The 23,137-nt window shown below is 52.0% G+C and overlaps 1 protein-coding gene across 8 annotated transcripts; it reads right to left on the bottom strand.

Annotated features, from left to right (window-relative positions):
- Positions 1-477: 477 nt before the first annotated feature.
- Carhsp1 (calcium regulated heat stable protein 1) lies at positions 478-23,113 on the bottom strand. 8 transcript variants are annotated; one of them, XM_059270032.1, is made up of 7 exons: positions 22,916-23,068; positions 21,277-21,462; positions 13,013-13,489; positions 7,682-7,753; positions 4,573-4,746; positions 3,884-4,006; positions 478-881 (listed from the first exon to the last, which is right to left on the bottom strand). In XM_059270032.1, exons 5-7 carry the CDS (start codon positions 4,737-4,739, stop codon positions 719-721), a joined length of 453 nt encoding a protein of 150 aa, XP_059126015.1. In that variant the 5' UTR covers positions 4,740-4,746; positions 7,682-7,753; positions 13,013-13,489; positions 21,277-21,462; positions 22,916-23,068; the 3' UTR covers positions 478-718. The 8 variants fall into 8 exon arrangements, with proteins under 8 accessions (XP_059126015.1, XP_059126018.1, XP_059126016.1 ...); XM_059270035.1 differs by having other exon boundaries at positions 7,682-7,750; XM_059270033.1 differs by lacking the exon at positions 21,277-21,462.
- Positions 23,114-23,137: the final 24 nt, after the last annotated feature.

The raw sequence follows: 23,137 nt of genomic DNA, 5'->3' as shown, positions 1-23,137 counted from the left end.
TCCCTTCAGCACTGGCTTAAAGATAGGCTGCATGCCACAGGGAACGGTACCTTATACCTACAAGTAGAAAAGACCAGCATTCCCAGGGGTGGGGGTTAGCTGAGCCCCAGACTGCTGGTTAGAGCAGGAGCTCCTAAGGATTGGAGTCTTTCCAGAAGGTGGAGACACACCTGTTGTAAAGACACTAAGTCCCCTGGAAAGTTCCCCACATACATAAGCCTGAACTAGTCAGGCTGTCAATCAGAAGATGGATCTGACCTGGTCCCAAGTTAGACGGGGCATTGGGTCATGGGGAGCCTCACAGGGCTGGTGACACCCCTCAGGGAGCCAAATAGATGAGGGGGGGTTGTCTTTAGTCCAGGAGGAGTCCTTATGGGCTTGCTTGACCCAGGCGGAGCATTTGGGGAAATAGCAAGTTTGGCCTACCCGCCCTGGGCTGGGGCTGCACCCTCTCCACTCAGCCACCGCAGGTCCCTCTCTTTTTCAAATGCTTTTAATGTTTTCAGACAGTGAGAGCTTGTTGCAATGGCTGGAGGCTGTGCTAGTGGCTGAGAGCACCCCCTGCCTACCCACAACTCCCTTCTTCCAGGAAATGCTTGAAAGGGGCCATGCCCGCCTTGAGGGCCCATCTTGTGTGGCCGAGTGTTATATCCAGGGTGTCCTGCTCCTCCTCCCCCAAAGTCTCCCTCAAGCCCAGGAGAAGGGGTTCTCGCAGGCCCTAGGAGCTGATGACATGCCCGGACCAGGTCTCATGCTTGGTGCCCGGTGCCAGGTGGGTGATGACCACCTCTACAGCCTGCAGTTTCTCATTCTTGGGCGGGATAGAGCACATCTTGTAGGTGACCTCGTCGCCCTCCACTGGAACATACTCCCCTTCCACACTGCAGGAGAGAAAGAGCAGTCAGTCATCAGGGCCGAGGAACGTCAGTGTAGAAAATGCCTACCTGAGTCTGAATCCCCAGCACCCATGTGAAAAAGCCAGGTGTGGTGGAGTGTACTTGCCAGTGCTGGAGAGGCAGAGTCAGGAGGATCCCGTGCTGGCTGGCCAGCTAGCCTTGCAGATCAGCAAGAGACCCTGTCTCGACAAATAAGGTGGAGATGGGACTGGAGAGCTGGCATGCTTAAGAGCCCTTGCTGTTTACTCTTGCAGAAGACCTGCGTTCAATTCCCAGCACCCACTTGACAGCTCACAACTGTCTATAACTCCTGTTCCAGGGGATCATACACCCTCTTCTGGTCTCCACAGGCACCAGGCATACATATGGTACACTTACATACATGCAGGCAAACACTCGTAAAATTTTAAGAAAATAACTAAGGTGGAGAATGATAGAAGAGACCAATGTTGACCTCTGGCCTCTGAAAACACATGGACAGACACAGACACACACACACCACCAATCAGTGCCCACAGAAAACAAGCCCCATAGACTCCTCAATGGGACACCAGGATGGACACCATCTTCCTAGCTACTCAGTCCTTCCAGAAACAGTACCTCCTTGCCCTTCTACCAGCCTGTGTCCTGGCCCCAGCGGCTCCTCTCTGGGGCTAAGACAGCCCAGCCACTTGGATGTTCATGTATCGGCACTGAGCATGTGGGTGGAAAAGCCAGAGACTCAAACTCAGACCAGCTTTCCTTGGCTGTCTCTACACACTGCCCTTGGTCCCAGGGCTTCCAGAACCAAATTTTCCACCTTCAAAAAAGTGCCTAATAAGCCAAGCCTGGCAGCATGGGCATGTAATCCCAGCTACTTGGGAGGCTTAGACAAGAGGACTGCAAGTTGAAGGTCTCCCTGGCCTACAGAGAGAATTGAAGACCAGGCTGGCCAACTTAGTTGAGATCATGTCTCAAGATAAAAGAGTACAGAGGAGCTCAGCAAGATGAACTGGGGAAGGAGGGTAAGGCTGCTGACTACCAAACCTCATAACCTGAATTTGATCCCCTTAACACTGATTCCTATAATGTGTTGTACCTCCATACTAGTATGGTGGTATACACATGCCTACACATACATACATATGTATTAATAAAATGCAAAAAACAATTTATAAAAATAAATACATGCGGCCGGGGGGTGGTGGTGGTGGTGGTGGTGGTGGTGGTGGTGGTGGTGGTACATGCCTTTAATCCCAGCACTTGGGAGGCAGAGGCAGGCGGATCTCTGTGAGTTCAAGGCCAGCCCGGTCTACAGAGTGAGTTCCAGGACAGCCAGGACTATTTCAGAGAAACCCTGTCTTGAAAAACCAAAATAAATAATAAATGCACATATTTAAAAGGTTTTGGGTTTTTGTTGTTGTTGTTTTTGAAAGAAGGCTGAGCCAGGCATGGTGGCACACACCTGTAATCTCAACACTTGGGAGATGGATACAGGATTGTAGTATCAGAATTCAAAGCCAGATTCAACTACATAAGGAGGTCATGTAGTTGTGTCATGAGCAACATGACACCTTGTCATAAGAGTGCTGAGGATCAGCTGGGCGGTGGTGGCACAGGCCTTTAATCCCAGCACTCGGGAGGCAGAAGCAGGCGGATCTCTGTGAGTTCAACGCCAGCCTGGTCTACAGAGAGAGATCCAGGACAGGCTCTAAAACTACACAGAGAAACCCTGTCTCGAAAAACCAAAAAAAAAAAAAAAAAAAAAAAAAAGAGAGAAATGGTCCCCAGGGAGCTTCTTGTAGCCATTCCAACAGTAGACCCTAGACATCTCACAGAATCTCCATCACTCACACTTGCCCCACCCTATGCTTCCTCCTAATCACTTTTCATATTGTACTGTGTGTCCTTATAAATCACTGGAAATCCTTCCTGGAAAGAGGTAGTATGGACATTATACACCCATGCATGCTTTCATACACATGTAAAATGCATCCAGCACCTATCTCAGGTCTGTGCTAGCTAGGGGGATTATATTTTATTCTTAGAGACTAGAGTCTTACTATGTCGCCCAGGCTGGCCTGAAACTCAGTGTATAGACCAGGCTGGCCTCAAACTCTCACCAACTCTCCTACCTCTGCCTTCTGTGTGCTGGGATCACAGGCATACATCACCATACCCAGCCTACAGGGCCTTTTCATCAGACCTGGTATGTAAGCATGCTGGGGTGGCAAAGGGGAGCTGGCTAGAACTTCCATCACAGCAGAGGGGTGCAACACGACCCTCTTTTTCAAACCATGGTTTCAGACTTAGTTGGGGCTTTTGGGAAAAAGGCTCTGGTTCCCATTGGCTGAGTGAGATTGAATGTGTGGCCAGGGTGTCAGTCACTGGTAGGGTACTTGCCTAGCTTTGGACTCAGTCCCCAGTTCAGCCAAAATGAAATCAGGGCGGGCTGGGTGCTTGGGCCAAAGAAGCAAGTCTGGATAGAGTTCCCAGGAAACCCAAAAGCTGCTCAGGAGCCCAACAGGGAAAGGGCTGCTGGGGGCCTTGTGGGCCACACCCTGGACTCCTACAAGCTTCCAGACAGGAAGGAAGAGCCTCAGTGAGCAAGTGGTGGGAGAAAGGGACCGGCCCTGAGCTTCCTTCCTGGAGCAGAAGAAACAGACAACCCCAGCCTCTCCAGGCCACTCCCCATCCCAGGGACACCCTCCCCCACAGGCCAGGCACAGGACACTCATAACCCACCATGAACCATTTGCTTTCACATACCAGGCCCAGCATCGTCGTCACCTTGCCCCCGGCATCTGTAGCAGATGTACACCCAAGACTTCATACAATCCACAGACATGCCCAGTCACTGTCACACATGAACTGCTGTGCAGCCTCACACTCCTCATACACCCTCAAGCCTAGCACCTTCCAGTGACACTGTCCTATACAGCATGGGGCCAGGAGCACACCCCCTCGACCCCCAGTCTAGACCTCCAGATATGCTACCGTGAACTCACTCAGAGATGTGAAGGAAGATGTCGGGGCCACCATCAGCCGGGGTGATGAAGCCGTGGCCCTTGGACCGGCAGAAACATTTACAGACTCCTTTGTAGACAGGGCCCTGTGAAGCCCTCACCGTCCTGACGGAGAGGGAGTGAGGGACACCCATTAGTTCCATACAATAGCCACCCACTCCACTCTCCCAGCTGTGCCTCAGGGAGACCTGGCTAGGGCCACCATGTATAGTCACTCAGGCTTTGTGCACGACCCTGGGAGCCGTTCACACAGAACTGTAGAAGTGACTGGACAACCTTGGCACATTTCCTCAGGCCTGTTTGTCCATCTGGAAACGGGCTGAAATAGCATGTTTGGGAGCATCCCTTTCAGAAACTGTTTTTAACAGCTTCAGCATCCACTCACAGGGCTTAAACTCTACACCTGCTAGTGGCTGCCCAGGCACTGTCCCCACCATACAGCCGAGGGAGTCAAGGCCTCTGGGGAAGAGGCCTCTGGTGGGGGAGGGGGGGTGCGCACGCGCGGCCTCTCCCACAGACGAGGAGAATAGCACCTGAGTCTGCGAGCACCTAGTGAGTTTCCTCACTAGCACTTCTCTAGGACTCTCCAAGAGAAGCCCAGAGAATAGATCCTGCTCACTCTGGTAGCAGCCCCCATTTTAGGAAGTGTGTTTGGCCAGCCTGAGACTTACGCTGAGAAGGTCCTTGTCCTGCGGGTGGGCAGAGGACTCGGGACCACATTGCCTCGCAGTGGGGATGGAGAGCGATCCCGGGCCCGAGGAGTGTCCAATAGCCCGACGTTAGTCTGATGCGGCGTCGGGGCCTGTGGCGGCGGCGGCGGGGGTGGTTCAGATGACATGGCTGACCTACAGAGAGAAGGGGGCTCTCAGGGTCCTGTCTCAGGACTAGACAAGGCACAGCCTGAGTCTCCAGAGGCTCGCTCCAGGTCACCTTGTCTGTGGTCACACCTTGGCTCGGGTGTCGGCTCAGGTGCCAGCACTGGGCTCCCATAGCAACTACAGGCCTCCCTCCATCTCCACTGTGTAAGAAAATGCCAGGTCATGTGCTGGGGTGATAGCCCAGTCAGTAGAACACGTTATCACACAAGCAGAGAGCCTGGGTTTGATCCCCACAATCCATGTATAATAGAAAAGCCTGGTACAGGGCTGGAGAGGCGGCTCAGCTGTTACGAGGGCTTACTGCTCTTGAAGAGGACACGAGTTCAGTTCCACGTCGGACAGTTCACCTGTAATTCCAGCTCCAGGAGATCTGACACGCTTGTTCTTCTAGCCTGCATCTGTACTCACATGCACAAACTCACACACAGACCACATATGTACATAGTTAACAAAAATAAATCTTTCTTGTTTTGTTTTTGTTTGTCAAGAGAGGGTTTTGCTGTGTAGCCTTGGCTGTCCTGGAACTCACTCTGTAGACCAGACTGGCCTCAAACTGCCTCTGTCTCCAAGTGCTAGGATTAAAGGCATGCACCACCATGGCCCAGCTAATCTTTTAAAAAGCTAAGATGGTGGTGTGTGCCTGTAATCCCAGCACTGGGAAAGTAGAGGCAGGTGGATCCCTAGGGCTGGCTGGCCAGCCAGTCTAGCCTAATCAGGGAATCCTAGGTCCCAATGAGAGACTTTGTCTCAAAAAACACCTGGAAGATTAACAGTGGAGGTTATTCTCTAGAGACACACACACACACACACACACACACACACACACACACACTCACACTCACACTCACACATACACACACACGGTGGAGGGCGGTATATACTAGGCAACTCCCTGTGGTAACCCCTCTATGTCCCCAACACAGCCCTTGGCATGCTTCAGACACTCAGTAAACACTGTGAGGGAGAGTGTGCCCTCGGCAGGGACTTCAATGCCAAAAGCACAAATCAACACCCCGTTCCCTTCCCGCTCTGCCCCACAACCCTGCAGGCACTCTCCCTCAGGAGCGTACCCAGGGCTGTTCACAGCCTAGCGTGGCTCCCCGAGGGGCTGGTATGAGCTCCTGGCCAGGGATTACCACTAAAGGTCCCCAAGGAGGAGTACCCCAGCAAACTCACACCTGCCCAGACACTACTCCAGCCATGAGATCCACTCTCTCAGTGACCCTCAGAGGCACAGAATTCAGGCAAAAGTTGAAGGCAGTGAGTGGCTCTTACAGGCCAACTCAGCAACCAGGGGTGGGACAGGATAAGGCAAAAGGATTGCTATGAGCTCGAGACAACCTGGACTGCAGCAACACCACAGTTAAAAGGGGGTGGGGGGCTAAGTTAATGGTTCAGCGGTTAAGGGCACTGGCTGCTCTTCCGGAGGTCCTGAGTTCAATTCCCAGCAACCACAAGGAGGCTCACAATCATCTGTAATGGGATCTGATTCACTCTTCTAGTGTGCCTGAAGACAGATCACTCATATACACTAAATAAATAAATAAATATAAAAAAAAAAAAAGAGGATATGGGCAGTACGGCCACTGTACACAAGGGACCCGAGGACAGGGTGGGACCAGCCAGCCTTGGCTCAAGGTCAGGAACAGCCACTCTAGGGTCAGCCCTTAGGTAAGTCCTTTCCCCTTTCCAGACTCAGTCAAACTCAGGGGTGTCCTTTGACATCTGCTCAGGGATGACAAGCAAAGCCAAACACTCCAGCAGGACCAAGGGAGCCAACGGGACAGGGACAGGCCTGAGCAGGTTTGTGTGGCCCTGTGATTGGTCTATCATATAAAGGAGCTGTCTTCTAAACAACCCAGCTACAACTGGATTTTCTGTTTTGTTGTTTTGTTTTTCGGGCTTCCTGTAGCCCACACAGGCCTCAACCTCCAAGTGCTAGGATTACAACTGTGTACTGCCATGTCCAATTTCTGTGCTGCTGTAGATTGAACCTAGGGCTCTGCACACTAGGCAAGCACTGTACAGCTGAGCTGCATCCCCAGCCCCCTCGGCTCTAGGTACCCTGGGCCCCAGCTCATGGCCAGACTCTTCCCATTTATGATAACTCCACCGCCCCAGCGCTGAGTTTTCACCTGCTCTACCCAGCAAGGCCCACTTGCTTCAGCTCCAACCCTCCACCTTGGAGTCCTCGGGTTCGGGGGAGCAAGGTATGCAAGGCAAGGGTGCCTCTCTCCCCAAAGATTCAGACTTCTCCTCCATATGCCCTGCCCCTCTCTGGGGACTCAGTCCTGCCTGGCTGGAAAGATGTCACTGGCCAGCCTTCCCGAGAAGTGACATGGCTACCTACTGACCTCTTAGCTGTGGCCCCAGCCAGGCAGGACCACGAGTCCAGAGAAGCCCCCACCTTGAAGAGGTCCTGGCTGCTGGCCTGCTGGTCAGGTGTCTAGCACAGGTCATAGAGTCCTAGAATGTTCCAATGCCGGGAGTTCTGGGAAGACGGCTGGCCCAGAGAGGGAGAGTGGGCCCCACCCAGGCCTCCCAGGACAGGGGGGTGACATGGGGACCTGATGACATCAGCATGAGGAGAGCTGCCCTTCCCTCTTCCAACTAGTCTCCCTGCCTCTCTCCTAACCCTCCCCAACCCCAGTCAGGGACACGAGTTCGGATCTTCCCACCTGCCAGCTGACTATCATTAGTGACTCAACCTCTCAGGGCCTCAGTTTTTGTATCTGAGAAATGGGAATTGTTGCAGCTTCACACAAATCATGACATTGAAATGAAGTAATACATACAAGCACTGAGGGTACAGCTCTGCCCCGAACAAGCAGGCAACAAATACTGGCTATGGTCATTGCTGTAAACTGCAATCAGGAAGTCACTCAACAAACATATCTAATACCTGATACAGGAGACACAGGGCAGAACCCGGAACCAGAGGAGGCGGTGGGGTCACAGACTGCCAAAAGGCCTGCTAACAAAAGAGATAAAAAGTAATGGGATAGGAGTGCAAAATGGACCTGGAATATGAAAAACAGTCAGACATTTGAAAAACAGTGGGAGAAGCTGGGGTGGTGGTACTCGCCTCTAACATGAGCACTTCTCTGGACCAGCCTGGGCTACAGAGATCTGGGCTAGCCTAGGCTACAGAGACCATCTCAAGAAAAGAGAGACAGAGGGAGGCTGTTCTGGGAACAGACAGCAGGGTGTGGAGAGGGCGGGCTGTGGTTCCAGGCCGGGGAGGCACTGTGGGAGTGGGGCAGGAAGTAAGGTCCAGAGGGCGGGGCCAGACCAGGAAGCAGGTTGCACCACCATGGCTGTCAGCACCCTCTCTTCCCTGCTTTGCGCCTTCTGCCTGTCTGCTCAGACACCCTTATCATGCCCACCTCTCCAGGCTCATGAAAGAAGACTCAGAGGGGTCTTTCTCACTCTCCACTCAAGTCCCCTCACACCTCAAATCCAGCTTCTTCCTTGGAAAGGCCTGGGAAGCCCACGGCCCTTCAGTGGACACCACACTGAGGGCAACCCAAGCGTCCCTTGACACCCCAGGCCCAGCCCAGGGGCTGGCACGGGCCAGGGTCGTGGGCACCCTTTGTGTGCCACACTCACCCTAACTACAGTGGAAGAAACTGAAACACGGAAATGAAGTGACCGAGGCAGGGGTGGGAGCTGAGAGAGCTCCCGGGAGACCCACAAGGCTGCTCCACTAACCAGCCACTCTGAAAGGAAGCTGGGCTAGTCAGAGCCAGCCCGCCCATGGCCCAGGGAGGGGACAGAGTCCAGCTGGGCTGGGGTAGGGGTATCCAGGAGGCCTCCCTGGCCCTGCACACACACCAGGACACAGTCCACAGCAGCAGTCTGGAGCCTGTAGCTGGAACAGCTACAGCTCCCTCTGCCGCCCCTGGCTCAGGCTGTCGTGTTGCTCTCTGCCTGCTCTCAGCAGCACAGGGGTGGCCCTGGAAAAGGCACAGCCCACCCTCCATGATGCGCTGCTGGGAGATGGAGATGGGGCTGAAGCTCTTACCTGCAGGGGCTCTGGGCTAGACCCTGGTGAGCCTCTGCCTGCGACCAATTCTGACAAAATGAAATGGCTAAGATGTGGTCATGACTGCCAGACTAGGTACACACGTGTTTACCTGTGTGTGACTATGTAATGTTACACGTATATGGGGGGGGGGGGGCGGGTATTGTTTGTGTACATGATCACAGGAACACACATCTGCATATATATGTGGGGAGTAGGGGCAGGGTGCACACCTCTGTGTGGGCACAAACTCTGGATGGGTCAGTAGCGCCTGGAACACCCGGGCCCCTCTGTTACGTCTTTTTTATTTGAGACAAAGTCTTATGTAGCCCAGCTGGATACAATCCAAGGCTTCCTGAATCCTAGGCAAGCACTCTACCAACTGAACCACATGCTTAGCTGTGTGTTCCATGCCCACCACCACCCGAATGTACCAGCAGAAACCCAGAGCCTTCTAACCCTCAATGGGGGTGGGAGCGGGGACAACACCGGGCAGGATAAGACTCAAACCCCTCTGCCAGACAAGCCGAGCCCAGGGAGAGGCCCAGGGCCTGGGGGTAAGATGCCACACCCACCCTGACTGTCCAGCATGGAGAGCATGTCAGCCTCTTATCCTGAGAAATGTGGCAAAGGGGACCACCAAAAATAGAAGGGAATTTTCCATAGACCTTATAGCAAGTTCTGGAAGATTCCGGGAGCTCAACTGGGCACCAAGATGGCCTCCTCAGCCCCTCTACAGCCCATCCCAAAAACTAGTGCCCCGTCCCTGTCCTCCCTGGCCAGGCCTAGAACTTTCTGTGCTCTTCGCCTTAAAGCCCCCAGCTTCCAGGCCGGGCGGCGGTGGCACACGCCTTTAATCCCAACACTTGGGAGGCAGAGGCAGGCGGATCTCTATAAGTTTGAGGCCAGCCTGGTCTGTAAAGTTCTAGGACAGCTAGGACTGTTACACAGAGAGACCCTGTCTCAAAAGAAAAGAAAAGAAAAAAAAGCCCCAGCTTCCAACATGTACATCCCTCTCTCCCTTTTCAGTTTTTTGAGTCAGGATCTTACACTGCACAACCCAAGTTGTCCTCAAACTCATGGTAATCCTCCTGCCACTGCTTCCCCTGGTGTGAGCCATCACACCCAGCTGGGAAAATCTCTGGCACTAGGGAGCCAGGTGCTTACCCGAGAAGTGTGGGAGGTGGGTTACACTTCAGAGAGGCGTGTGATTTATGGCTCCTCAAAGGCAGGAAATGGAGAGTCAAGGAACATGAGCTTGGGGAAGCTGGAGGCTTCATCCTTGGGCAAGGCCAGAAGCTTCTGAAGCCTGTTCTGCACACTGAGGTGTCTAGAATCTTGTGTGGGTTTGTGGCCAGGGAAGGCTACTGCTGGGCACTGTACTGGGTCACTTTCCAGCCCAGAGCCTGGCCACTGCTGGCAGAGAGGTAGGTTAAAAACTCAGGTCACTCAGGCAAAGGGACAGAGCAGGCCACTAGAACTTCTGGGACCCTGCCATGGAGGGGGAAGCCAGTGCTTTTTCTGATGTCATAGGGGATTCATAGGCACCGGGTGTTCGACTCCATCTTCCTGCTACCCTCACAGGTAGGCACTTCACCACTTCCCTGTCCCATGAGAAAACTGACAATAGATTCAGCAGCCAGGGATCCTCACACTTTAGTGCCCCCAGGAATCACTGGCCAATGTCCAAAAGCAAACTCCAACTCCCGCAGATGTGGGCGGAGTTAACATGGCTTTGCTTGTCAGCTGGGTCGGTTGGTTGCTTTTCTGGTGCTGGGAAGCAGGATCTCTGGCCCTAGCACTGAGCTGCTCCCGACCCCCAAGACTGCCTTTCTAAGGGGCTCTCAGAGACAGCTGCCACTAAACTACCCAGCTCCCAAGAGGCAGGCCCTCTGGGGGAGGGGTCACAAATGGACAGACACGCTCACCCAGCACATGCCAGGGCTCCAGGAGATTGCAAGGCTCATCTTCACCCCTACCCCACCAGGCCGTAGTCTAACAGAAAAGACCCCATAGCTGAGGACAGGGACCGACTGACCAGCTGAACTGGACACAGGGATCTAGGAAGGCACCGGGGTAGAGAAGGAGCCTGAGGTTTACGGCAGCCAGGCTGGCTAGCCACATGCTGCTCCATTGTTCTGGGAAGAGTGAATTCTGAGTGAAGGGAAGGGAGGGATACCAGGGGCGGGGCCATGATGCAGAGAAGAGCAAACAGTCTGGGATGAGGAGAGAATACTCCAGTCCCTCCAGCAGCCCAGCTGGGGAACTCCCGCCTTCAAGTGCAGGAACCAAAAGCAGTCCCTTCCAATAATACCACCTCAAGAATCCCCCAGGAATGCCCATCCACGGGACAGAGGCCACCACTGCCCTAGGTCTCTGCAAGGCCAAGTGGACCCTGTTCTCCACCAAACCTAGCCCTGAATTCCTCCCCCCAACATTCTGCTCCACCCCACCACCCCACCCGCGTTTTCCTCATCTCCCAGCCTGACTCTCCCATCTTCTCCCAGACCCACTAGTTCCCTGCTCCAGTTTGGACAGGAACCGCGCAGCATCCAGTGGCTGGAAGCCGGAGAGGTGGTTCCGGCCACAATGCGGAGCAGGAGGTGAGCTTAATAACAGCGGGCTCCACGGTAGGGTCGCGGGAAGAGCCCTTCCCTCCCACAGCTGCCAGATATGGGACACAAAGCAAATTCCTGCCCTAGCACTCAGTAGGACAAAGAAAGCCAGTTCCCCCCAACCCTAGGCTGAGCCTAACAGCTTACTCAGATCCCAACACAGAAAAGATTCTGTTCTCACCCTGGGGGGGGGGGGGGGGGGAACGACCGAGCATGGGTTACGACAAGTGGAGGGTGTAAGGGCACATGGTGGCATCCAAGCTGTCACCCAAGAGGAGATGGGTGGCGGGAGACCAGACTCTGAGGAGACCCGTCCCAGAGCAGAGGATGGCTGAGCAGAGGCTTAAAGGTTCACTTAGGGACCCAGAGTCACAAAGCAGCTAGAGAAAGAAGGTCCTTTGAAAAGTTTGAGCCCAACAGGACAAAAAAAAAAAAAAAAAAAAAAAAAATGGGGACATGGGACAATTAAACACATATTTGTGGATTGGTTTTAAACATTGTTTTTGTTTAACCGGTTTGGTGTTTGGAGCCAAGAAGACCCTGAAATCCTGAATCCTACCTCTCCACCTCCCCAGTGCAGGGCTGCAGGCATAACCCATCACTATTGATTTAATGAATCAATTATTTTTCACACTCCCTCTGACTTCAGCTTGGAGAACAGACTAAAAGCACCAAGACTGGGCCATAGGAAGAGGACAGCAGAACAGCCAGGAGGAGTAAAAGTAGCTCCTATTTCTCCGGGCACTTGGGCTAGCCAGCTCCCTCTATTCCCGCACACACCCCTTTCTGGTAGAAAAGGTTATTTATATATTCCTGTCGGCAAAAGCAGTCTCCTATTTTGCAAAGAGGCACCACCGCTTCTCAGATCGCAGACCCTGCAGGAGAGGGCTGATCTACAGTTCACCCTGCACAGACCTATGCTGCAACCCCAGAAAAGCTGTGGGCTCACAGCCTGGCTTTTTAAATAAAAATCAAAACCTAACCTTGCATTTCCGGCCTGTAAAGGCCGCCAGCGCGGGTGAAGTTTTCCTTTGCGCCCTAGGGCCTTCCCCCTCTCCCCCAGCTCCCGCCCCATCCCGGCGCAAACACCAAGCCAGCGCGCCCAGCCGCTCCTCCTCCCTAGAAGAGGCCCAACCGCGAGGGGCCAGGGCGGCTCCCCCTCTCCCGGCCTGGCTACTGTCCCGCCGCCCAGCATGCAGCTAGCAAGGCCCGGCCCTTCGGGGACCGCTCCACCTCCAGCTAGCAGCGAGTCCCCCAGCACCTCCAGCCCGCCGGAAAGCACAGGGGAGGGAGCGCCGCCCACGCACAAAACAGGTGGCCTAGCGGTAAGTACTACCCGAAGTCTCGCAAGGATACCTCCTACTGCAGCCACACCTACCCGTGTCCCCTTAGGGAGGGTGAGTAACCCGCGCGCCCCAAACTAGCCCGGGCGACTGGGGCATGTCCGGGAAGGGACCCAGCGCGGAGCTGGAGAGCCGGAAGGCCCCGCAGTGGGGGATCAGGGGAGCAGAGCAAGCCTCGGCCCATCCCCACGGCTCCCGGGGATCCCGTGCTCCACCACACCCTTCCCTAGAGTCCCGGAACAACAGCTTACCTGGCGACACGTTTGAGTGGAGGAGCTCGAGTCGTCCCAGCTGCTGGCCTCGGACTACAAGCAGATATCTGGGGAGGGGGCGTGGCCGTCGGGTAGGGCAGAGTGCGGGACCACGCCCCCTGGGGCTCCCGGCCAATGGACGCGCGGCCCGGAACGCGGGCCTGGGCCAGCCGGGAGGGAGATGAGAGCCTCGCAGCTGCCTTGGCGGGACCTTTGTGTTGACGCCCCGCGGGTACGAGCGCGGGATGCGCGCACGGGACTCGGCCTAGGGGCAAGGAGGTGTCCTCCCCCGCGGGGCTGCCGACGCCCAGTGTCGATCTCGTGCTCGGGAAAGTGGCACAATCGGGTCTCCGCCGTCGGTCCGGTGCCCGGGAAAGTGGCACAATCGGGTCTTCGCGCGCGCCCCTCCTGGGCACAAGTCCAGCCCCCACCTGCCCTTGACTCGAGATAAGCGAAACGCCTGGGTTTTTGCAGGAACTACGAGATAAAAGAAAAGGCAGAGACAGAGAAACATCAAAACAAGGGAGGAGTGAAGCTGTTGTTTTGTTCTTCTATTGGCTAATTGATTCATTCTCCGTTGGCTGATTCTGCGACAGGCTGGCCTCAGTCTCCCTAATAAAGGGTGTTGCTTCCAATTCGCAGAGAGGAAACTGAGGAACAGAGGCGTGCTATGATCTATCTCCACAGTCAAAATGGAGAGCAGGCCCTCAGCATGACCCCAGGGTCAGAGTCATATTTCCTAGGCCTGGGAAAGGGGTACCCTATAGGTGTGGTGGGCGGCAGGCCCCAGGAGTCCCGGTGATATTTCCTCCCTGCTGAAAGCCTCTAACCCCACCCACCCCCAGGGCATGCTGGACCATCAAGAACACTAACAAAGCCAACTGCGCCCTCTCTCTCTCTCTTCTGGCAGTGGGACAAGTTGGTACCAGCATAGAGGGAGTATTGCTGTTGCGGACTTTTGATCATGTTTTTGGGAGGATTGTGGAAGGACTTTGGGTTAGAAGAGGCATTGAATGTTAAGAGCTCTGTGGGATGTTCTGTGAGAGCTTGGAAGATAAGAATGTTGAGAGCAGTGCAGAGTATAGAGGCCTGGCTTGGGAAGTTTCATAATTATCAGGACCATTTGTTATTTTGAATTAAGAGTCTGTGGTTCTGGTCAGCTGGCTGAAGAATCGCCTGTGATTAACAAGACACCAGAACTACTAAAGCAAAATTGCTTTGCTGGGATACTTGATGCTGGAGCTAAGAAATTAGCAGTGATTGAGAAGCTGGGTGGTGCGCAATGCAGAGGCAGGCTTGGGTCACTTCTCCAGCCTCACCGTCTGCTCACAACACAGCTGGTCTTCTAAGCTCAGGCAGGCTCCTCTCTACCACTACTGCTGTTCTTGGTGGTCATCCCATGTACTGATCTCCAAAATGCTGGTGTCCTCTGCTGCAACTGGATTGCACTTTCACCAGCAGCCTCTCATAGGCTCTCTTCATCATGGCAAGCCTCAAATTCTCTGCATGACCCCTTCAATCCTGGGCCTTCAAATGCTACTGAAACAGCACCTTCACCAATGGCCACTCCTGGCTTCTCAGTGGTGAGCCTCAGCTGCTCTTCATGACCCCTTCATGCCTTCAAAACCACTACTCCCTGGGTGACTCTTACACTACCAAATCCGGCTGCCAGCACAAGGTACAACTTTGGCCACCTCTGGAACACAGCTTCTCTGTGCTCTCAGAAAAAAACTTCCCAGAAGATTGTGAGTGGACCTCAGCCACTGGATGGTTGGAATTTGGATTTGAGTTTACCTGATTGACTGTGCTCTGATTTTTCCCTCTTGAAGTAAATGTTTTACTGGAGTCCACAGTTGAGAGACTTCAAGTTTTAAGACTTTGGATTTTAAGAGACTGGCTATTTTCAAGGGACTGAAATTTTAGTGTGTTTGAATTTGTAAGGACTGTGGGACTTTTAAAGTTATGTTTTTAATGTGAGATCTTAGGGATGAATAAGAAAGGAAGGGCTGTGGCTTACTAGTCATTTGTGTGTCAAATTGACAAGGGGTCAGTTGTACTGGCTGGTTTTGTGTGTCAACTTGACACAAGCTAGTGTCATCAGAGAGGAAGGAGCCTCAGTTAAGGAAATGCCTCCATGAGATCCAGCTGGTGATTTTCTCAATTGGTGACCAGTTGGGCAGGGGCCATCTTATGGTGGTGCCATCCCTGGGCTGGTGGTCCTGGGTTCTATAAGAAAGCAGGCTGGCCAGGCGATGGTGGTACACACCTTTAATCCCAGCACTAAGGAGACAGAGGTAGGTGGATCTCTGTGAGTTCGAGGCCAGCCTGGTCTACAGAGCAAGTTCCAGGACAGCCAGGAATATGCAGAGAAACCCTGTCTTGAAAAACCAAAAAAAGGGATTGGGGATTTAGCTCAGTGGTAGAACGCTTACCTAGCAAGCGCAAGGCCCTGGGTTCGGTCCTCAGCTCCAGGAAAAAAAAAGAAGAGGGGAGAGAGAAAGAGAGAGAGAGAGAAGGAGAGAGAGAGAGAGAACGCAGGCTGAGCAAGCCAGCGGGGAAGCAAGTCAGTAAGCAGCACCCTCCAAGGCCTCTGCATCAGTTCCTGCCTCCAGGTCCCTGCCCTGTTCGAGTCTTGTCCTGACTTCCTTTGGTGATAAACAGCGATGTGGAAGTGTTAGCTGAATAAAACCCTTTCCTTCCCAACTTGCTTTTTGGTCATAGTGTTTCGTCACAACAATAGAAACTTTAAGAGCATGTGTGTGTGTGTGTGTGTGTGTGTGTGTGTGTGTGTGTGTATGAGAGAGAGGTCGTGGGTGTTGGTACCACATGCATCTGGAGGCCAGAGAACAACTTTCCCCTTTAGATAGGTTCCGGGATTGCATGAAGGCCCCAGGTTTGCATGGCAAGGATCTCACTGACAACCCCCCCTTTTTTGAGACAGGGTCTCATGTAGCCCAGGCTGGCCTTGATCTTGTTAGTTGGCTGAAGATGACCTCAAACTGAGGATTCCCTTGCTCCAGCCTCCCATATGTCAGGATCACGGGTGTATGCCACCATACCTGAGTCTCTCATTATTTTAAAGCCACAGCTTCTCCTGAAGTATCTCGTGATCAGGGTGAGGAGGTCCCGTCCAGCTGAGTGAAGGCAGCAGCGACTTCCTTCTGGATGGTCACTTTCCTGTCCTTAGCCATATCTGCCCCTTTGGAAGGCAGCATGCCATGGAAGAACAGGAGTCCTAGCGCCTCCCCCACACACACACCCTCTGCATACTCCAGTGCAGGAGCGTCTCAAGGCTTTTTTGGTTTGTTTTGCAGGCCCCCCATATGTAGCCCAGCTGGCCTAGGCCTTGCTGAGGAAGACCAGGGCTGTCAGACTCACAGACACCCGCCGGCCTCTGCCTCCCGAGTGCTGGGGTTAAAGACGTGTGCCACCACACCTCGGCTCACTTTGGAGCCTTTCACCTTCTGTCCCCTCTGCTGGAACTTTCTCCCCCAGATCTTCCCAGGCACCTCCCTCTGGTCATTACAGCACAATGTTCTTTCCTCTAAAGAGACTCTGCTCCCTCAGGACAAAACGGCACTCCCCCAGCCCTTGTATCTATTGCTATTCCCGGAGGGGAGGGGAGGCCCAGGAGCTCCTCCAGCTGTCCTTTTCTGGGCCCCTGTCAGCCAAGCCACACAGAGTGCCCTGTGCAGTGATTACAGCACATTCCTCAGAGTCCTCCTCATTTTCCAGCCCACATTTGGGTCCTTCTGGGTGAAAGAATGAGCAGGATGGGAAATGTACCCATTAAACAGTCCTAATTGTGGAGTCCTGATGTATACAGAGAGCCCAGAGAGGGTAAGTAAGGGACACAAAGTCTCTAACATGAGAGGGACCCAGACGGGCCTCCCTGGACTCCCACGTGTCAAAACTCTGAACTCATTTTGCTCCTGCTGTGGCCTTCCTTGCCTGTGTGACTCTGCTAATGTGAGCAGGAGTCTCATGTAGCTCAGGAGGTCTTGGACTTACATACAGCTGAAGATGGCCTGGAGCTGCCAATCTTTCCTCCTGCCTCCACATGCTGAGATCAAAGGTGTGCGCAAGCCCAGGTGATGAGGTAGAAGAGAACCCCAGGGCTTTATGCATGCCGGGTTAGTGCTCTGCCCACTGAGCCACATCCCCAGCACCCACTACAAGCCTCCTGTGTACAAAGCAAGAAGCTAATGCTTCACATGGACTCCTGGCATCTGTCACTCATGTGACAAGTTTTATTGAGCATCTACTCTGTACCATGCACTGTGCTAGGGACCTGGAACACAAGTCCACAGTGACCAATCAAACTAATGCTTGGGTGGTTAACTGCAGACAGGTCACTGTTCTCCAAATTGAGCCAGGGGCTAGGGTGTGACTCAGTGGCAGCACATGCTGAGTGCTTGCAAGTCTATGTCAGCCTGACAAGCCAAACTAACAAACAAAAAAACCAAAAACCTTTGGGGCATGGTGGTAAGAGTCTGTAGTGGCAACAGTCAGGAAGCAAAGTCAGGCAGATTGTAGTGAGTTCAAGGCCAACCCAGGCTATACACTGACTCAAACAGAAAGCAACTGGAATGAACTTGAGCAAAGTGGTATGATGGGGACCTGTCCCTGTCTACAGAGGGCATGACAGTCCCCCACGAGCTGAGATTCTGACAGTACAAGTGAGCTGTGGCACCTCTCCTAGCGATGCATCCTAAAGAACCTGTCAGTACCCCACAGAGATGCCTGCACACCCACTCTTATCAATACACCATTCACAATAATCAGATTATGGAATCAGCCTACATGCCTAGAGACAGATGAACGGGTAAAAAAAATGTCATGCTTATGCACACTGGTGTCTACTCACTGGTAAAGAAGAACAAAATAACATCTTTGAAGGAAAATGGATAGAAGAGGATGGCATGTGATGCAAATTAAGCTAGAGAGGCGTGGACCACATATGTTCCCTTGTGGGAGATAGATAGACAGGCAGATAGGCAGATAGATAGACAGATATGTGGAGGCTCACACCTGCAATCTCAGCACTTGAGAAGCTGAGGTAGGAGGCTCAAGATTATTAGTTCAAGTCCAGCCTGGGCTATAAAGAGAGTTCCAAAGTGAGCCTGTGCTGGAATGAGTCCCTGCTTCAAAACAGAACCAACACACACATATGGCGTTAACAACATGTGCACATACATGTGCGTATATAGTAAGAATGAAAGAACAGCAGGAGGGTCAAGGAGAAGACATGGGAGGGTGGGTATGGTCCAAGTACATTACACACGTCATGACTGGGCCATGACTTCATACACATGTTAATAAAACAAGGGCTAGAGAAATGGCTCAATGATTAAAGAATTTGCCAGGTAAGCAGCAAGAGTGAGGACCAGAGTTCAAATCCCCAGAACCCAGGTGGTGGTTTGAATGAGAATGGTCCTCACAGGATCAGGTTTGAATACTTGGTCCCCAGGTGGTGGAACTGTTTGGGAAGGATTAGAAGGTATAGGTCTATGGAAGAGATGTGTCGCTGGTGGCGGGCTTTGAGGTTTCCAAAGCCCACACCATTCCCAGTTATTTCTCTCTCTGCCTTGTGCTGTGCATCAAGATGTGAGCTCTCAGCTACTCCTCCAGTGCCATGCCTGCCTGCTGCCATGCTCCTCACCATGATGGTCACAGACTCTAACCCTCTGTATCCATGAGCTCCAAATTAAACATTTTCTTTAAGAAGTTGCTTTTAGCCAGTTAGTGGTGGCACACACCTTCAATCCCAGCACTCGGGAGGCAGAGCCAGGCGGATCTCTATGAGTTCGAGGCCAGCCTGGTCTACAGAGCAAGATCCAGGACAGGCACCAAAACTACACAGAGAAACCGTGTCTTGGGAAAAAAAAAAAAAGTTGCCTTGGGGGCTAGAGAGATGGCTCAGTGGTTAAGAGCACTGACTATTCTTCCAAAGGACCTGGGTTCAATTCCCAGCACCCACATGGCAGCTCACAACTGTCTGTAACTCCAGTTCCAGGAGATCTGACACCCTCACACAGGCATGCATGCAGGCAAAACATCAATGCACATGAGATTTAAAAAGAAAAAGAAAAGGAAAAAAAGAAGTTGCTTTGGAGCCAGGCAATGGTGGTGCATGCCTTTAATCCCAACACTCAGGGAGGCAGAGGCAGGGAGATCTCTGTGAGTTCAAGGCCAGCCTGGTCTACAGACTGAGTTCCAGGACAGCTACACAGAGAAACCTGTCTCAAAACAAACAAACAAGAAAGTTGCTTTGGTCATGGTATTTTGTCATGGCAATGGAAAAGTCACTAAGACACCATGTAAATGCCAGGGTGGCGTGACAGCCTGCCTGTAATTCCAGCAATCAGGAGGAGATGGGGTTTCAGGAGCAAGATGACTAGCCAGACTACCCTTATTAGTGGGTTATTAGTCCAACAGAGAGACCCTGCGTCAATGAACAAAATCCAGAGGGATCAAGAAAGACTCCCAATGTCAACCCTGGGTCTCAACAGGAAAATATGCACTTACAGGTGAGCACACACATGTGAAAAGGCACACACACACAGTATGAACACATGCACATGACAACATATCCAGCTAAAAGCAAATATGAGGGTCGTTGCATTTCCTGGCAGGAGGTATTAATGGACCCATTTTTCAGGAGATAAAACTGAGGCTCAGAAATGAAGACGCTTAGCAGGGGTCACACAGCTAGGAGTGGCACAGCCCCTATTTTAACCGCCTTCTCCCTCTAGGCCAGGCCTTATTTTGAGAGAGAAGAGGTTACAACAACAGGAACTGGGGATGTTGCTCAGTAGTACAATACTTAGCTAGAATGCTGGATCCATATGGCCCCCGCAGTCCCAGCACTTAGGAGGCAGACACAGGAGCATCGCAAGTTCAAGGTCATCCTCAGCTGCAAAGCAAGTTTGAGGCCAGCATGAACTACTTGAAACCTGCCTAAAAACAAAACAACCAGTCATCCAGAAGGGCTGAACCCCAAAGACAGCTGATCCTTAGGAGGAGGCCCAAAGAGCCTAGCCAGGCCTGTGGACGGCTCTCCCCTGAGGCTCTGTGTCCTGAACACCTAGCAGGCTGAGCCCCAGCTCATGTTGCTGGGTTGGTTTCTCCACCCTTATGACTCCTTACCTCTCCCAGCTCGGCTTGGGAGTTACCCTATGAGGGAATTACCAAGACAATTGGAAGCCTTGGGTTGATTCATGGCATGCTGGTGCTTCCCCCTGGTGGTGAGGGTTAGAATTGTTAGGGCACATCATCTTGTTGCCTCCCTCCCTTCGTTCATACTCAGCTCACGAGACCCAAAACTATGTTAGTCCGTATGAGATCCTCAAAATCCTTGTGTTAGGGATGTAGCTCGGGCAGTAGGGTGCTCACACAGCGTCCATGAAGCTGGGGTTAGATCCCCAGCACTGCACAAAACCAAGAGTGGTGACACTTGCCTGTACTCCCAGCACTTGGAAGGGTGGAGGCAGGAGGATCGAAAGTTCAAGGGCATCCTTGGCTATACAGTGAGTTTGAGGCCAGCCTGATATGTATGAGACCCTGTGTCAAAAACAAGATCCTTAGAGAAGGCAGCCCCTAATTCTATCCCAAGAGGATATCCAGTGGACACAAGAACCCTGTACCTTGGACGGTGACATCCAGGGGATTCTAGGCAGAATGAGGTGTGTACTGTGAAGAGGAGGGCATGCATCTCATCCATTCATTCATTCGCATTTAACCTACATCTACCAGTCATCTTCCACACACTAGGATTACATGCCCAGGTTAGCAGGAGCAGAAATTAAATGGTCTCCCTGACTTATTCCCAAAGCCCCACAAAAGAAAGTTTGGGTTGGCCTAACCTGGGACAGCACTCCATCTTGACCCAACCAATCATGCTATAGACTCAAAAATGTAACTCAGAACTCAAAAGCTGAGAAAGGAGGATTGCCACAAAACTGAGGGAAGTCTAGCCTCCACAGCAAGACTTTGTCTAAAATAAAACAATGAAAAGGTCATGTAAAACTGACATCCCATTTGTTTTATTTGCTGCCGTTCCTATTGTTAGGAAATTTTCATTTATTTCTTTAAATTTTTAATTTTTTTATTGTCATAAAATACTCAAAGGCTTAGGGCTGGGGGTGTAGCTCATTTGTCCAAAGGCTTGCCTGGTGTGATGGTTAGTGTTGTCAATGTGACAGGCTCTAGAATCATCTGTAGAAAGGTCTCTGAATATGTCTGTGGGGGCTTATCTTGATTACCTTAATTGGGATGGAAAGATCTGCCCACAGTGGGTGGCACCATTCCCTGGCAGGATCCTGGACTGTAGACATAAAGAGCGGAGCATCATGCAGGTATCACTCTGTTTCTCATTGTGATTTCATGTGACCACTGCTTCCAGCCACCTTGATTTCTCTGCCCTGGTGGACTGTCCCTTGAACTGTGAGCTGAAATAAACCCTTTCTTCTTTAAGTGGCTTTTGTCAGGGTGTTTTATCACAGCAACAAAAACAAAACCAAGACACCCAGTGTGCACAAGACCCCGAGTTCCGTTCTCTGGACCACAAAACCAGTCGTGGTGGTGTAAACTCATCACCCTAGCACTCCACAGGCGGAGGCAGGAAGATCGAGAGTTCAAGGCTGTTTTCAAGGACATAACAAGTTTGAGCCCTGTCTAACAACAACATGAACTTCAAATGCCATTTACTTTGTACATTAAATTTAATTTAAAATATCCAGGTATACAGAGATACTGAAATGAATGTGCAGGGAGCAGTTCACACACCTACACCTCAATTCCACTCTCGTCAGCATTTTGTTGTGCAGTTGTCTCTAAACACCTGGTAGGGACTAATCCCATGACCACCCCCTCCACAAATCTTTGGATGCGTAAGTCCAAAGATGGCCAGGCATGGGTCAGCTGTCTATGCTGGAGATGTGGCTCAGTGGATGGAGTACTTGCCTAGCATGCACAAAGCCCTGGGGGTGGAAAGCTGGGTGTGGCACCACCTTGACAACATGTAGAATTATTGGGAGAAGGGCTTCCCAACTGTAACTCTGCACTTAGGAACTGGGGCAGGAAGATTGAGTTCCTGGCCAGCCTAGGCTACATCCCAAGTTCAAGGCCCTGTCTCACAAACAAAACCCCTACAAGGTTGCTATTATTATATCCATTCTACAGATGCAAGGTGAGGTAAAGAGAGGCAGGCATTCCCGGGCTTCCTGGAGCTAAATTAGCAGGAGGGGGGTGACTGGATTCAGAGAAGGCACACACAGTTTGCATGTATGTATGTGTGGACACTGTAACCATACTTAGCTTTTTATTTTTACTTTTTTGAGAAAGGTCTCCTATAGCCTAGACTGGCCTTGAACTCACTATGTAGTTGAAGATGACCTTGGACCCCCAATTCCCCTGCCTCCACCTCTCAGGTGCTGGTTTACAGGTGTATGTCATATAGCATTAGTGCTGGGGGCTGAACCCAGGGTTTGTGCATGCTTGGCAAGCACTCTACAAACTAAGCCACTTTTATAGCCCTGTTTTTTGTTTTGTTTTGTTTTGTTTTGTTTTGTTTTGTTTTGTTTTGTTTTGTTTTTGTTGTTTTGAGACAGAATTTTTCTTTGTAGCCCAGGCTAGCCTATAACTCACTACATAGACCCAACCTCACTTGGCTTTGAACTCAGATTTACAGTAATCGCCTGTCTCTGCCTCTCGAGCACTGGGCTTATAGATGTATTGCTGACAACAGGGAGCTCTTTTTCTTTTCCTTTTCTTTCTTTCTTTTGGTGACAAGGACTCAGTACAGACCCCTAGAATGTCTTTGAATTTTTCCACCTTCCTGCCTCAGCCTCCTAAGTGCTGGTATCACAGGCCAGTGACACTAGGCCCCGGTTCCATACTTACCTCCATTCTAATTGGAAGGAACTGATAGTGTTGGATGCCTCTACTGGACTCACACTACTCAGGGTCTTAGTTGGTCTCCTGACCCAGCTCACAAAGCTTCAACCTGCTGTAGGGAGTACAGAAGGGTCCTCCAAGCTGAGCCGTGAGCAGGCACCCCTCCAGCAGGAAGTAGAGACAAAATCCCCTGGCCTATGCATCGAAGACATCACAATGGCTGTGGCA

Source organism: Peromyscus eremicus, chromosome 8a, assembly GCF_949786415.1.
Source record: "Peromyscus eremicus chromosome 8a, PerEre_H2_v1, whole genome shotgun sequence".
NCBI classification, from domain to species: domain Eukaryota; kingdom Metazoa; phylum Chordata; class Mammalia; order Rodentia; family Cricetidae; genus Peromyscus; species Peromyscus eremicus.
The sequence above is the reverse complement of the archived record's forward strand: the minus strand, read 5'-3'. Positions and strand labels throughout refer to the sequence as shown.